The sequence below is a fragment of the Microplitis mediator genome, chromosome 2 (assembly GCF_029852145.1).
Source record: "Microplitis mediator isolate UGA2020A chromosome 2, iyMicMedi2.1, whole genome shotgun sequence".
NCBI lineage: Eukaryota > Metazoa > Arthropoda > Insecta > Hymenoptera > Braconidae > Microplitis > Microplitis mediator.
In genome coordinates, this window is record NC_079970.1 from 23,881,171 (window position 1) to 23,894,705 (window position 13,535).

Sequence of the window (13,535 nt, forward strand, 5' to 3'; positions counted from 1 at the left end):
TAAAGTAGGGGAGGGGTCGAATGAATCGCAAAAAATCGATTACTTTGTATCAACTGACGGTTCGATAGCGGCAGTCAGTATCTTCGATAATGGCAGTAGTAGTCCAGATCTTTTGTTACATTTGAATTAAAACACAGTATTGCAGTGGCGTCGTGTAATTATCCATTAAATTTGTCGCTCATAGTTATTGTTTAATTAAATTCTGCAGTTTATAAAATGTTAATTGTGCGAAGTGTCTGTGGTGTCGTGAAGTGCTAAGTGTTCAGCGGAAGTGCAAAGTGTTGCTGATGGCTGCTGCTGATAACTTCCTAGTTCCTGAGCAAAATCATCTGGCATCGTCTGGTGGGGAAATAGCAGTTAAGTGACGTTTTTTTAGCTGTAATTCACTTGGAGCAATTTAATTCAAATCTCCAAGTGTATTAGGACACCCTTCTGCATATTATTTCCCCGCCAAGGTTTGTTCAAACACTTGTGTTTTTTTTTAAATATTTTAAATATTTTTCTATCATATTCTGCCGCCATTTTATTTCGATAGACGATTTTTAATTTTTCTCAGTTTCTAATAATTTATCTTTCAAATATTTGAATTTACCGCGCAAGTATCAAAATAATTAATAAATTATTTATCTTACAGTACCTCTATTATTTTATTATCAATGATTTTATAAATATACTTCACTAACGTAACTCCTCACGAGTTCGTATCACTACACGATTACACTATATATATATATATATGTATATATATATATATATATACATATATACACTATATATAGTCTACACACTATATATATATATATATATATAGTGTGTAGACTTCTGCAGACTGCTTGTCGCCGTAGCTCTGCAATCAATTTTTTTATATTTTTTATATTTCTTTCTAAATCGGGGGGAAAACAATAAACTTCGGCTTCAATTATACCAAAATTTTTTATACAACATATCAGTTTATCAATTTGAAATTCAAGTGTCACCTGAGTATACTTTTGCACTATTGGTATTTTTGAAACCCACCAGACGAACCATAGAAAATTTTCCTAAAAATTCCCACCGGAAAAATAAAAAATTCTACCGTTAGATTTTTCTAATACACAAAAATAATAAATAAGTCAACCAAGTGATTATTTTTTAATCAATATAATATATATTTATATATATTCGTCATTTTAATATCATACATATTTACAGTCGATAAGATATTGATTACAAGAATATAGATGTAATATTTAAGACATGACAAACATCATACATAGATTTCATTTATTGTTATCATGTCTTTAATGCCACTGACGCACTGTCATCACAAAAATACAATATATTTTTGTTACTATTATTATTATTATTATTTTTTCTATAATGTGTTACATACAGATACTTATATATTTTAAATACAACATATTGGAACACTTTACATGTTATTATTTCATACACTCGCATAGGCGTTTTCAATAATTCACTTTAATAATTATTTCATGACTAGTATTAACTTTAAATACATTGATAAATATATATCTAATTCATTTTGTTCATATATGTATTTGTTATTTGTTTTATATTTTTTTTTGAGGATGCGCGAGGCATTAATATTTATTAGAGGCTTTGTGATGAATAATTTAAATGTTTAACTTCCCAGGTACCGATAAATTAATGCAGTGCATCTTATAATCTACTGATGGCTCTAAATAAAATCAATAAATTTTTAAATATTTAATTTATAGTTTTTTTAGTTGAGTTTAAAAACATTTCTCAATGTAGTTTCAATACTTTCTTTGACATTTGGTAAAGCTATTGGCTCTACCAATAGAGGCAGACAAATAAACTGCGTCAATCATTCAATCAATCCCATTTTACCCAACTGACCGCACACGTTCGTCCACACAAAAATATATATATTTTATATATTATTATTATACACATATTCACATTTTTTAACTACAAAAAAAAATATTATCAATTTTTTTAACAATATCTTAATTGTTTATTTATTTGTTAAATATAAAAAAAGGGGTATTTGGTCCAAGAAAATAATATAAAAAATTCTTATGTTAATTAAAAATATATCTTCAGTTGATGTTAATCATCAACTCTTAATTAATAATTATAAATATTTTAACTTAACAACATTCAGATCTTACTTTTTATTTATCTCAAATTTATCAGCACTCATAAATTTTATCAAATTTTAATGGAATATTATTATACATTTTTTAAATCTTCATAAAATACCATATTTTTCATAAATATAAATTTTGAATTTCATTAATTTTAGATTCAAAAACTGGCCCCGAAATTTTTTCAGATCAAATTTTTTAATCAAAGTTCGGCTCTTTTCGTCAACCTCCGTAATTTTTCTGTACTATACCATAAAGATGGAGGATTTCAACCAAAAAAAGTGCTGAGGATAAATTACATACATTTTGATATTAATTACTCAAAATTTAATCCGTGTTAATTAAAAAGAAAATTTTTTTTCTTTTTATAAAACGGATTAAAGTCGACATGGAAACATTGACATTGAGATTCACATGATAAATATATTATAACATATAATATACTCTGTTGGTTATTTATGTATTTATTTAATTAAAACAATTTACTCCTCGTCAATAGTCAGAGGTACTGTTAAATAATCCATGTCATCTCTGGATGATGAAGAGTGGTCAGAGATGCTTGACTCTTGGGATCCGTACAATGACGAGCATTGTACGGAGGCCCTATCTCAGACCTTACTTTCCGGGCCATCAGACGTGTGCTTGAATGAATTACGTATTTTACTTAAATAAAGAGCGGCGATGTGACCGTAGCTTTTATTATACCACTCAGGCGTCCTTCCTTTAGTGTCGACACGTGACAAATGCATGATACGTGATTTTCCACTTCCGCACTTCTCGATTAGATAACGCGAAGCCAAGACGATCCCACGAGTCCCGCCCAGCATCACCGGCGCGTCTGGATGCTGAACTGATGTCTCAACAATAACGCAAGAGTCCTTCGGCAAGTCTGTCCGCCAGGTTCTCAGGACGCAGTAATCACGTGCCGGTAATGGACTCATGTTGCCCGCCGCGTACTGGAATATCTCCGCGTTCGCGTCCAATTTTTTAACCATACGGTACTTCAATAGCTGCGGGTCCCATATGTGCCGTTCGCGCAACACCCGTTGCAGCAGTTCATGTGGTGGCGCTTCCACTTCCGTCGACACTCGCCACAGACGCAAAGGATGCCCGTCTCCAACTTTTTTGTAAGCCATTTCCACGCTGCTGTCTGCTGGATTGCTCACTGTTACCCAACCGCGGCTCCTATAATTAATTGATTAATCAAATTAGTTAATAATCAACGAATTTATTGGTTGGTAATTAGAATTTAGGCACTTACTTTTCACGCGCTTCCTTTAATAGAGCACTTGTACAAGCATACATGTAACCACGCCAGTCTTGTTTCATTTCTGACCCCAGTTCTTCTAGACCAACGGGAACACTTTCCTCCATATAATTAAAGTGGCACTGCGTCAACATATCTGATGAAACCTTAACACACAAAATAAATTAATTAATTAATTTATTGGTTTTAATCATGAGAGTATTAATCAGCAGTAACTGAGAATAAAATTTACCATGAACAATTCACGATGCATTTTAACCAAATACAGAAGACAGTCATGTGCCGCTTTGTTTTCTGAGAGCTCGCGTTGGTCGGGAATACCAACGGTCTTCCTGCGTCGAGGCGAAACACTGGATGATCGATTGTTAGTGTTTGAGTTGTTGTGATTCAGGTGAAACAAGCTGGGAGCAAGACATACTGACAAATTTGACGCGGTCATTTGATTGTACGGCGAGTTGCTGGCGACGTGATTCAAAAAGTCGAGAAGAGTTTCCAACGCTTCGCGATGTTCGTCCGGTAGCAGTAGGAGGACACATTGAACTGCGTCGGGCCGCAATTCGACTGGTACGTGTTGGAATATCGCGATGAATGTTTCGGACAACTTGTTGGTAAGCAATGCCTCTGGTAGCTCGCGGAAGTACTGTTTAACTAGATCCGCGACGTCAAATGCTTGCTGGCCATCGAAATTAATATTGTCACCTTGAATTTCAGTCATCGCTTTGAGCTTTTGTATGCGGGAACGCACTCCGCTCTTTCGAAATATTCCAACCTGATCGAGTGCGTTGGCACGGAGCCATCTCAGCGCTATCTGGATGCATTTGGGCAGGGCCTGTCCAGTGCGTTGCAATGACAGCAGAAGTGGAACTCCAAATACTGTTTTGTCTTTGTAGTCAGGGGTTTTTATTTTACGGATAAATTTAGGCAGCTCCCAATTCCACCCGGTGCGATGAGTTGGACAGTAACGTTCCATGCAGGCGGTCAATTTTAGCAGAGCGAGTTTTCGCAGAACAAGTAGTTGTCCGCAAGACATAGAGGCCATTGCTCGCGGGCAAAGAGGGTCCAGTGGTTCAGGATACAAAGAACCGCGTTGAAAACTGTGCCACCTAACAACAGTACCCTTGTGTCTTGGTGACTCATCCTCTGGATCAGAATCACGACTCGCCATTGTCGAGCTGCTCTCCTGACTAGCGACTAATTCCGAGCTACGCGATCGCGATTTCTCCCGATAAACAGTAACTTGTTGCTGCTGCTGGTGGTGTTTAATCAATAACTGCTGCTGCTTGCGATCAATCACCAGATCATCGCGCGCATGACGGAAGCTCTTATGGAGTTTGTCTTCGCGTTTTAGCGCAACAACTTTTAGCTCCTTGTCAAGTAGCTTTGACTGACCAGACAGCTTGTCGCGATAACGCTGTGAGTCTTTGCCAAGATTAAGGCTCCCACCCCTGGTGCCTATCGACTGCGGATGAGTAGCTTCTCCACCGGGAGTTGTTGAGTGACTCGTTAGGTACTCGAGCACTTTAGTGTGATTGCTGTTGGCATCCTTCAGGTACTTGTGTCGCCAATTTGACGGCTGGCACTCAGAGTCGCTCAAGGCGCCTTGATCTTCCCGCATACCGCCACCGCGATAAAGAAATCTCTTGGCTTTATTTAATTTAGTCCTTGTTGATCCGGTTGTTGATGAGCTCGTGGTGATAGTCGGCGTATTTGTGGGTCCGCCGCTCTGAGAACCGTCCGAGCAGTAACTCGATGAGTCGTCGCCAAATGGACTGCTTGTTGTGGTCATCAAATTGACCGATGGCAAGTGGTAGGGCGAGTTGGGTAAAGTAACCGGCGATGACGGTGGGTTGGGTGACGGGAGCAAAAATGCGTCGCCAAATGACATCGGAGTAAGTCCAGTAGGTGACACATCAACGCAGTTGAGATCTTTCATTTTCTGCTGCATCGATATCACATCTAGGACTTGAGGTCCGCTGATAACGACGCCCTCGCGATTCTGACGCTTTCGACGACGTGATTTAAGCGACTCAACCCGTCGTAAAAATGCTTTTGCGCCGTCTCTTAGCCGCTCGGAACCAGTGCGACGAAACTTGGGACTCATGTCGTCCGAGTTTGGATTGCTCGTGATGTTCTCAAACCTGACACTGCCGTGTACTATCATCGTTTCTTCAGGTTCGTCGGTTTCCAGCCGATCTTCCAGCGAGTCATCGGGACAAGGAAGCTGCCCCGCGGCTATTGCTTGCAATCTCTCGACATTTGCTTGACTTATATCGCATATTCGTGACCATCTTCTCGTTTTCTTTTCAAACGTCCAGTTCTCACTCAATGCGCACTGTGTATCCTCATCTGAGTCATCTCCTCCTCCTCCCCCACCTCCTCCGCCTCCCTGAAGCAAACAAATAAAATAAAAAAAGATAAATATAAACATAAACATAAATAAGTTCCCACATACAGATAAATAAATATTGTAATAAATTTTTATTTATATTCACCATGACATTTATAACATTATTGTAATGGCGACAATAAAAATAAATTTTTAAGATCGAGATTGAGATAAAGATAAAAAAATAAAAAAAAATAAAAGTAAAGATGACGGATAAGAGCTAACAAAGAAATCGACACAATTCACAAATTATTAACAAGCCGAATATAACTTAAACGAGCCGCGTTATTGCTGTAGCAACACTAGTATAAATAAAATACCAGACAAGTATGATGTGAGTACGGATAGGAAATAACAAGAGCTGATGGTGATACCAAGTCCTAAGAGCTGATTTGTTTGTGGGTGGGCGGCTTTCGAAAACCCGCACAAGTTTCGTTACGAAACTTGACGCCTTTGTCACGAGAGAAGCTAATGTATGGGGCTGTGTGACCTGACCTCGTGTGACAATGGACCTAGTTTCTCGGTGTACATGTGCACCGTTTCTATGTGTGGCTCGCGCGCACTTATCTCTCTCTCTCTCTCTTCTCCTACTTTCATGCCAATCGTTTCTCAACACGGAAAGTCTACTTTAATAATAATACTACACCGATTATTGCCTTTTTTCATCCACACACCAGACTATGACTGTGACTCGTGACGTCTTTCAAAGACATCCAGCTTTGTTAGCCGCATTGCAATCTTTTTTATTTGAAAAAAGTTGCACTGTACCGAGAACTGGCATAGAAAACCAACGCCACTGCAAACTCGTCACCCTCAGCCCTACTATCCTCATTTTCCTTTTATTTTTCTGCGACTTTGCTGAAAGACACCGGCTCTTTTTGTCAGTTTTTTTTAAAATTAATTTATAATAACTACCTTAGCTACAATGTCGCAACCGCTTTGTAGAGAAAATCCGTCTACATGTTTATCTAATGATCAATTAAGTTGTTAACATTTAAAATGAAAGTTTAGATGAATTGACGGGTGTGTATTAAATTGTCCCAGGGAAATATGACGACGACGACATTTTCATTGAGTATCAAAGACGCTGTTACATTCTGTGTGAAAGAGACTTCTATATACATATATGCGGCGTATATATTTGCGATATGAGATCGTCAATTACGTGCTTGACTACACCACGACGTTTTAATTTATTTAATTAACGTTTCACTTGGTCCCGGAGTTGCTCGTAACTGTTAGCTGTTAGCCACCAAGAGAATCTACGTGTCATTGAGATCGACAAGGATGCTCTGTAATTGGCGCGTAAGACTTTAACGGCTCTCTTTGATGCTTTTGATTCATCCGTAAGCGCGATACTTAACTGCAGCCTGCTCTTACTGTCGGGTATTTTCGGCAAAACATTTTATAAAGGGAATCTCTCAAGGAACATATCATGTTTTTTTTATTTTTTACCTCAACTTATATTTTTATTTTCATCTTTATCTCCCTTTTTATTTTTATTATTAAATCGTTATTATATTTTTTATCCCATTTAACATTACATACTTTCTATACGGTACATTAACTCGTAATTCTTCCATCGAACGCGATAATTTTTGATAAAGCCTTTTTTTTTTTTTATCGGCACTTTTATTTAATTGTAAATTATTTTTTGGGGTAGACGGGCACTTTCCAAGAAGATCGATCAAACGAGTCCGAGAAATCGACTTACTTGTCTTACACACACACAGTACTTTAGAGCAATGCAACAGATCTTATCCGAGTTTAAAGTCGCATTATACAAACGCCTCGATTTCTTCATTTGTCCTTGATTCGCCTCTAACAAAAATCACGACTTGTCTTATTATTGCTCTACATTCTCTCCTGTTTTATTATTAACCACAACAATTTGCTCATGTTTATTTTATTACTCATAATAATTACGCGTAACATTTATCACCTCAACCGTATTCGCGCCAATTTTTTAAATTTTAAATTCACAATTAATACACAGAAAAAACAGATATCTTGAGTCAAGAAAATATTTTTGAAGATAAACGTTTTCGGGAACCAAGTCAAGATTTTCTTGAGCCAAGAGAAGAGAATTTGTCTTGGTTGGAGATTTCTACTTTATCTGAGAAAATTTGGGTCTCCAAAAAAATTTTCTTGAATCAAGAATATTTACCTTCAGTCGAGAATTTTTTTTTTTGTGTGTATATTTATTTTTTTAAACTTCCCGCAATGAAAATTTGAAAAAAAATCGAGTTTTTTTTTCAAACTTGCAAACCGCTGGTCCGATTTGTCTCAGAATTTAATCAGGTCTAATTCGAACCGGTCGATTTATTAAAGGAAGTCTTGGGATCAGTCTACAAGTCATCCGTTTTTCATATTTTTTAAAATAATAAAATAAATACATTTTTATATCGACCGTCGAACCGCAACTTAATGACCGAGGAAAACTAACATAACTAGATAGCAGCCCATAATTAATATTGAGTCGTTCTGTTTAGTTAACCGAGCTCCACTGTAGTATCAGTATTAGAATAGTAGCACCAGCAGTATAAAGTTTAGTGCCGGAAAGTCTAGCTTAAAAGCACCGCCCTCTGAGCAATGAGTCCATGAACGGAATGCATCCGGCATGCACCCGGTTCGTATTAAACCAACGACCGGTTATTGCGTGGATGATAAGACCAAAAAAAAATAAAAAATCCACGCAATGTGCATACACTGCACAAGGCCCACCGAGAAGCAAAGTGGATTTTCTCATATCGTTGGATCTACTGCTGTACGATCGCATCCGCCTTCATATATACATACATATATGTATATATATGTATAATAACTTTGTAAGACCTCCTTCATCATATAGACTTCTCATAGTTGTCCTGTTTTAACGCATACATAATTTACATATACATATATATTTCTAGCAAAAGGTATATAATAAACACTTGTTGTTTATTTCTATAATTTAAAACTCTTGTCATTGCTCACGATTTTAAAAGCATTCTATCAACGTCCATTAATTGGCTGAATGTACCAGCGGTTCCAATTCCCGTTTTATACTTATGATTATGATACTTATACTTTGAATGAATTATTTTGTTATTTAACTCACTAGTAGACATGTACTGCAAGTACACATTTTCTTTAAACGGCATTTAGTTACCCAGGCCTCTAATAGCACACCCATTTACTCCTCATAAATCCCAATCACTTTTACATACTGCCAGTTAATCATCCGCTTGCAGGAAAAGTATTTCGTTATTATAAAAAAAAACTTGATATATATTAATATTGCCGGATGATTTAATAAAAATATACGAGTTACGCAAGATTAATTACCGCGTTTTTTTTTTTTTTTAAGAAATTAAAAAGCGGTTTAAAAACGAAATTGCAAATTGCTTGTAATTGTTCGAAGTTATTAAAGGAAAGTAATGAAAAGAGTTATTAAATATTGTGGGTAAGGTAAAAAAAGATGTAGACAGATGCCACGCAGTCTGGACTGGCTGAGGTGTAATGGAGAAATTTTGTTTTTGCTAATAATGTGAGCTGATATGAGGAGAAATCATCGGAGATTTTATTTAATGTCCATTAACTACATGTATGATACGATAGATCAACGTAGACGCGTGGAAAGCGTTTGTATGTTCATGTTTATAAACTCAACTCAATTTATATATCATATATAATTGCGCGAGATTATCATAGCCATCGGGAAAACTGGTAGCAACGTACGATTAAGAGATCTCTTATTAAAGATTGTGAAATTAAATATATACTTTTTACACTTCATTATTTTTTTATTCATATTTAGATACTTGTAAATAACAGGTATTATTATTAATGGATTTTATTACCTGGGGTAAAATGGGCCACAGAAAAAATTTTTTTATCTAGATTTTTTTTTATTTTATTGCTGACTGAAATTTTTTTTAAAAAACAATACAAATTTTTTCGACGGCCAGATTTTTTTTGGTGGGCGAAAAAAAAAATTGGCGGCTAAAAAATTTAAATAGCGAAAAAAAAATTTTTTTGTTCGGAGCCAAAGTAAAAAAAAAAGTTATCAAACATCACGAATTTAACGTCAAGGTGAATTCATGACTATCAATCGTCCTCGAAAACTAGATGCAATCTGCCAAGGGTACGATCATTATAACGGTGTGACATACAAACCGCGTCGAAGAAACACAGAACGAAATAAAAATAATAATAATAATAATAACATATACAAAATTAAAAAAAAATAATCAACCAGTTGAAAACTCGTTGTAACGGCTAATCATTGCTACCACCTCATCTTTTTGCTATTTAGCCTCCACGATTAATCAAACATATTTATTATACCCATTAAAAATATATATACTTATACATAATCATGGGTGATATTTTGTTCGCGTTTAAAATCTCCATAAAATAAAATAAAGTTTATTAAAGTAAAATATAAATTTAATCGTCTGTTACTTTTTTTGCCGATTTTTAATGATCTGAAATATCAAATTGACGATATAATATATAATATAATACATTTAAAATTTTTTATATGGTCGTCCTCATTGATACCGGGTTTAAACTCGTACCAGCCAATAAATGATCTCAATCGCAATCGGTATTATATAGATATATAGATCCAAGATATAAGATACATACATATATATACAATATGAAATAAAAGTACGCAAGTATATAACGCAGGTGCTTGAAATCGTACCGCGCAGTCTGTCGTACTTGTAAGTAATGTGTAATATATATATATAAGTAAAGTAAAAGCTTTAGTTGTGATATGTGTACAAGTTGGGTAGACTCACTGGTAGACATACTGGAGACCAGTTTCCTACTTTTCCACGCATAACTACTCCTGGCAGGCCAACGGCTAAGTAATTACAGCCTACGGTATTGTAATGCACATATGTGTTCGACATATGTATATCAATGTACTTATATATTTTATGTGGACAATGAAAAACCGCCGGGTTGTGAAATTTTAAATCATGCAACAAGTGTTGATGATAAAGTTTATATAAATAATAATAATGATAATAACAATAATGAGGGTAATAAAAAAAAAATTGTAGGTATGTATGATTATAAGTTATAAGCTCGCTGATACATTAATCTTTTTTGGGCAAATACAAGGTAATGAGGAAAGAAAGTGTTGGACAAAATTTTCCAAGAGTGAAAGGCAGATGCTCGAGGGTCATCGTATGGTCACGGTTGTTGTGTTTAAGCATCTCAAGATCGAAAGTACTTTTGATCCAATAATTTAAACCATTAAATTTTATATATTTTATATTTCCGAGTCAAAATATTAGACGTAAATTGGACATTCTTAACGTTTTAAACGTAAATTGAACTTTTTGGACATTAAAAACTCAATTTGACAGCTTTTAATTTATTCAAAACGTAGATTGGAGTATCATAAATCGAAAACGTAACTAAAACCTATTTAGACTTACAATAAAAAAACATAAGCATACTAAAAAATTTTTTTCATTGATTTTGTACTCCTGGATTATAATGACGTCAATTCCCTAAAATTTTGACGTCCGCCTTTCTGGCTCTTAAATAAAAATTTTGTATTTTAAAAAACAATTTTTTTCAGTTTCATATTTCTATCTTTAACACTATATATTTATACCTGTTCATATATTATGATATCAAGGTGATGAAAATTGTGATTACAAATATTGAAATAAATTAATTAACGTTATCATTAAACTAAAATCATAACTCATGAAATTACCAATTTTTTACGAACCAAAATACAAAAAAATCATTCAATTTACTTTCAAAACGTTAAAAACGTTCAATTTACGTTTAAAACGTTAAGAATGTTCAATTTACGTCTAGTATTTTGACTCGGGTTAGTAAAATATATGTTACGAAATTTAAAATAAAAATTTTTTTATAAAAATTTTTGAACCCCATTTTTTGGTGGGTTTCAACATTCGGTAATAAAATAAAAATTGAGTGTTTGGTTAAGAGAAAATAAAATGGAAATTTAAAAGGTAAACTGCGGAAGAATTGAGGTGTGAAAATAAAATATTTATAGAGAAGTATAAGATGGGAATAAAAAGGTATTGAGATTAGATGGGATGAGATGAGATGAGAGCCGGAACTGTTGGGTGAACTGTATCAACATAACAGTCCGATGTATTTGTTGAGTAAAAGTATTAAATCGTATGCGTCATTGGACGTGTGTTGAACTGCTGAGTACCACAGAATAAGAATATACAGTAGTGGTTTTAAAAGAGACACGTGTGTTTATATATGAGTATATAGACGGCTGAATACCTTTTATAGAGATGAAAGTTTACTCTGATACGAGATGATCTATCAAAGGATCTATCGAATGATTTATCGCGTAATTTTTTTTTATTTCTTATAAAAGGTGAGAAAGCTGGCCAAAAGTTTGCATCCGCGCTCAGCGAATTGATAAATTAAAAGACGTTATTAACTCTGATTGATGATCTCTCACTGAAAAATATTTTAGTATTTATTTATTTATTTATTTAGATACTTAGAGTATACATTTTTTCCGAGATAGAGACCAACAAACTATCCGCGCGATGGTAAAACAATCAATTTTAGTTAACGTTCATCAGAAGACTGAAGACAGAATTCGTGGAAGAGAATGTAAATTATAAATTATACTACGAGCACGTGCATATGCTGACGACATTTGTCCTCTCACTCGCATTCGAATGAGCGAAAAAAATAATTCACTGCATGCTAAATGCAAGCTTGCATTATTTATTTATTTTTACAACAATAAATTTTTTTTTTCACAATTCAACGCAAACTGGTCTATTGTACAATACGCATTTTTTTTTTATCAACATTTTGTTTACTGTTGGGCAATTAAATAGCGTAAGAAATGAGTCCGACGTTTCGCAAATGAAAATTTGATAAATAAAAAGTATTGGAGCAGAATTAAAAAATAAATAAAAAGCTGGGCTGGTTTTATTTTAGAAGCACTAACGCAAGAGCTGGGCCGGATTTAAAGTTATTATTGCCATTGAGATATAATATAACATATATATGTTTTTATTAATGCATCGGGTGTAGATACTGGGCGTAGACACTTACGGTTTTGCTGTGGCTGGTATTATGATGATGGTTGGTATGATGATGATGATGATGATGGTGGGTGTGATGGGTATCAAGCTTCATGTTTGCACATCGGTTGAGTGCGTCAAGCCTCCGATACAAACTCTGAAGTGAGTCTGCTTCGAGAAACGGATGATCCTTTGCCACACCAGACACGTCTATTGGAAATTGGTAATCTGTAATGCAAATAAACACATCATTTACATATGCAGCATAAACAATCTATCATAAACAATAACATTAATATATAAATCATCCTACTAAACAAATATTATTTTGCATATTCAAATTAGGGAAGGGCCGGAAAAAATGATACTCTAAATTTTTATGATACTGAAGTTAGCAGACGTCTAATAATTTTTGGACTTTTTTTTAGACGATAAACCAGAAGAAAAAAAATATTTGAAAAAATTGCACCTGTAGTTTTTAAAATTTTCTACATGTGCATATTTTTAGTTTTTTTTTTTCTTCGAATTTAATTGTTCAAAAAAAAATCAAAAAATTTTGAATTGTCTGCTAACTTCAGGATCATAAATTTTTATATTTTGAATCCTCCTAAATTGACATCTGTGAGTTATTTAATTTTTTATGAGCACACTGTAAAAAATTGGGAGTGAATTCGAAGTGATCACGGATTTAATTACATCCGAATTCATTCCGTCACTCGGAGTTCTGA

At 34.5% G+C, this 13,535-nt stretch overlaps 1 protein-coding gene across 3 annotated transcripts in view; it reads right to left on the reverse strand.

Annotated features, from left to right (window-relative positions):
- Positions 1-1,124: 1,124 nt before the first annotated feature.
- The window catches only part of LOC130664191 (rho GTPase-activating protein 7), a 68,484-nt gene continuing 56,073 nt past the window's right edge, over positions 1,125-13,535 (reverse strand). For all 3 annotated transcript variants that reach the window (XM_057464010.1, XM_057464011.1, XM_057464012.1), the window contains 4 exons: positions 12,839-13,035; positions 3,614-5,767; positions 3,376-3,527; positions 1,125-3,299 (listed from right to left, as the gene is read on the reverse strand). In XM_057464010.1, coding sequence (XP_057319993.1) covers positions 2,723-3,299; positions 3,376-3,527; positions 3,614-5,767; positions 12,839-13,035 — 3,080 coding nt within the window. In that variant the 3' untranslated portion in view covers positions 1,125-2,722. The remainder of the gene's footprint in view (positions 3,300-3,375; positions 3,528-3,613; positions 5,768-12,838; positions 13,036-13,535) is intronic.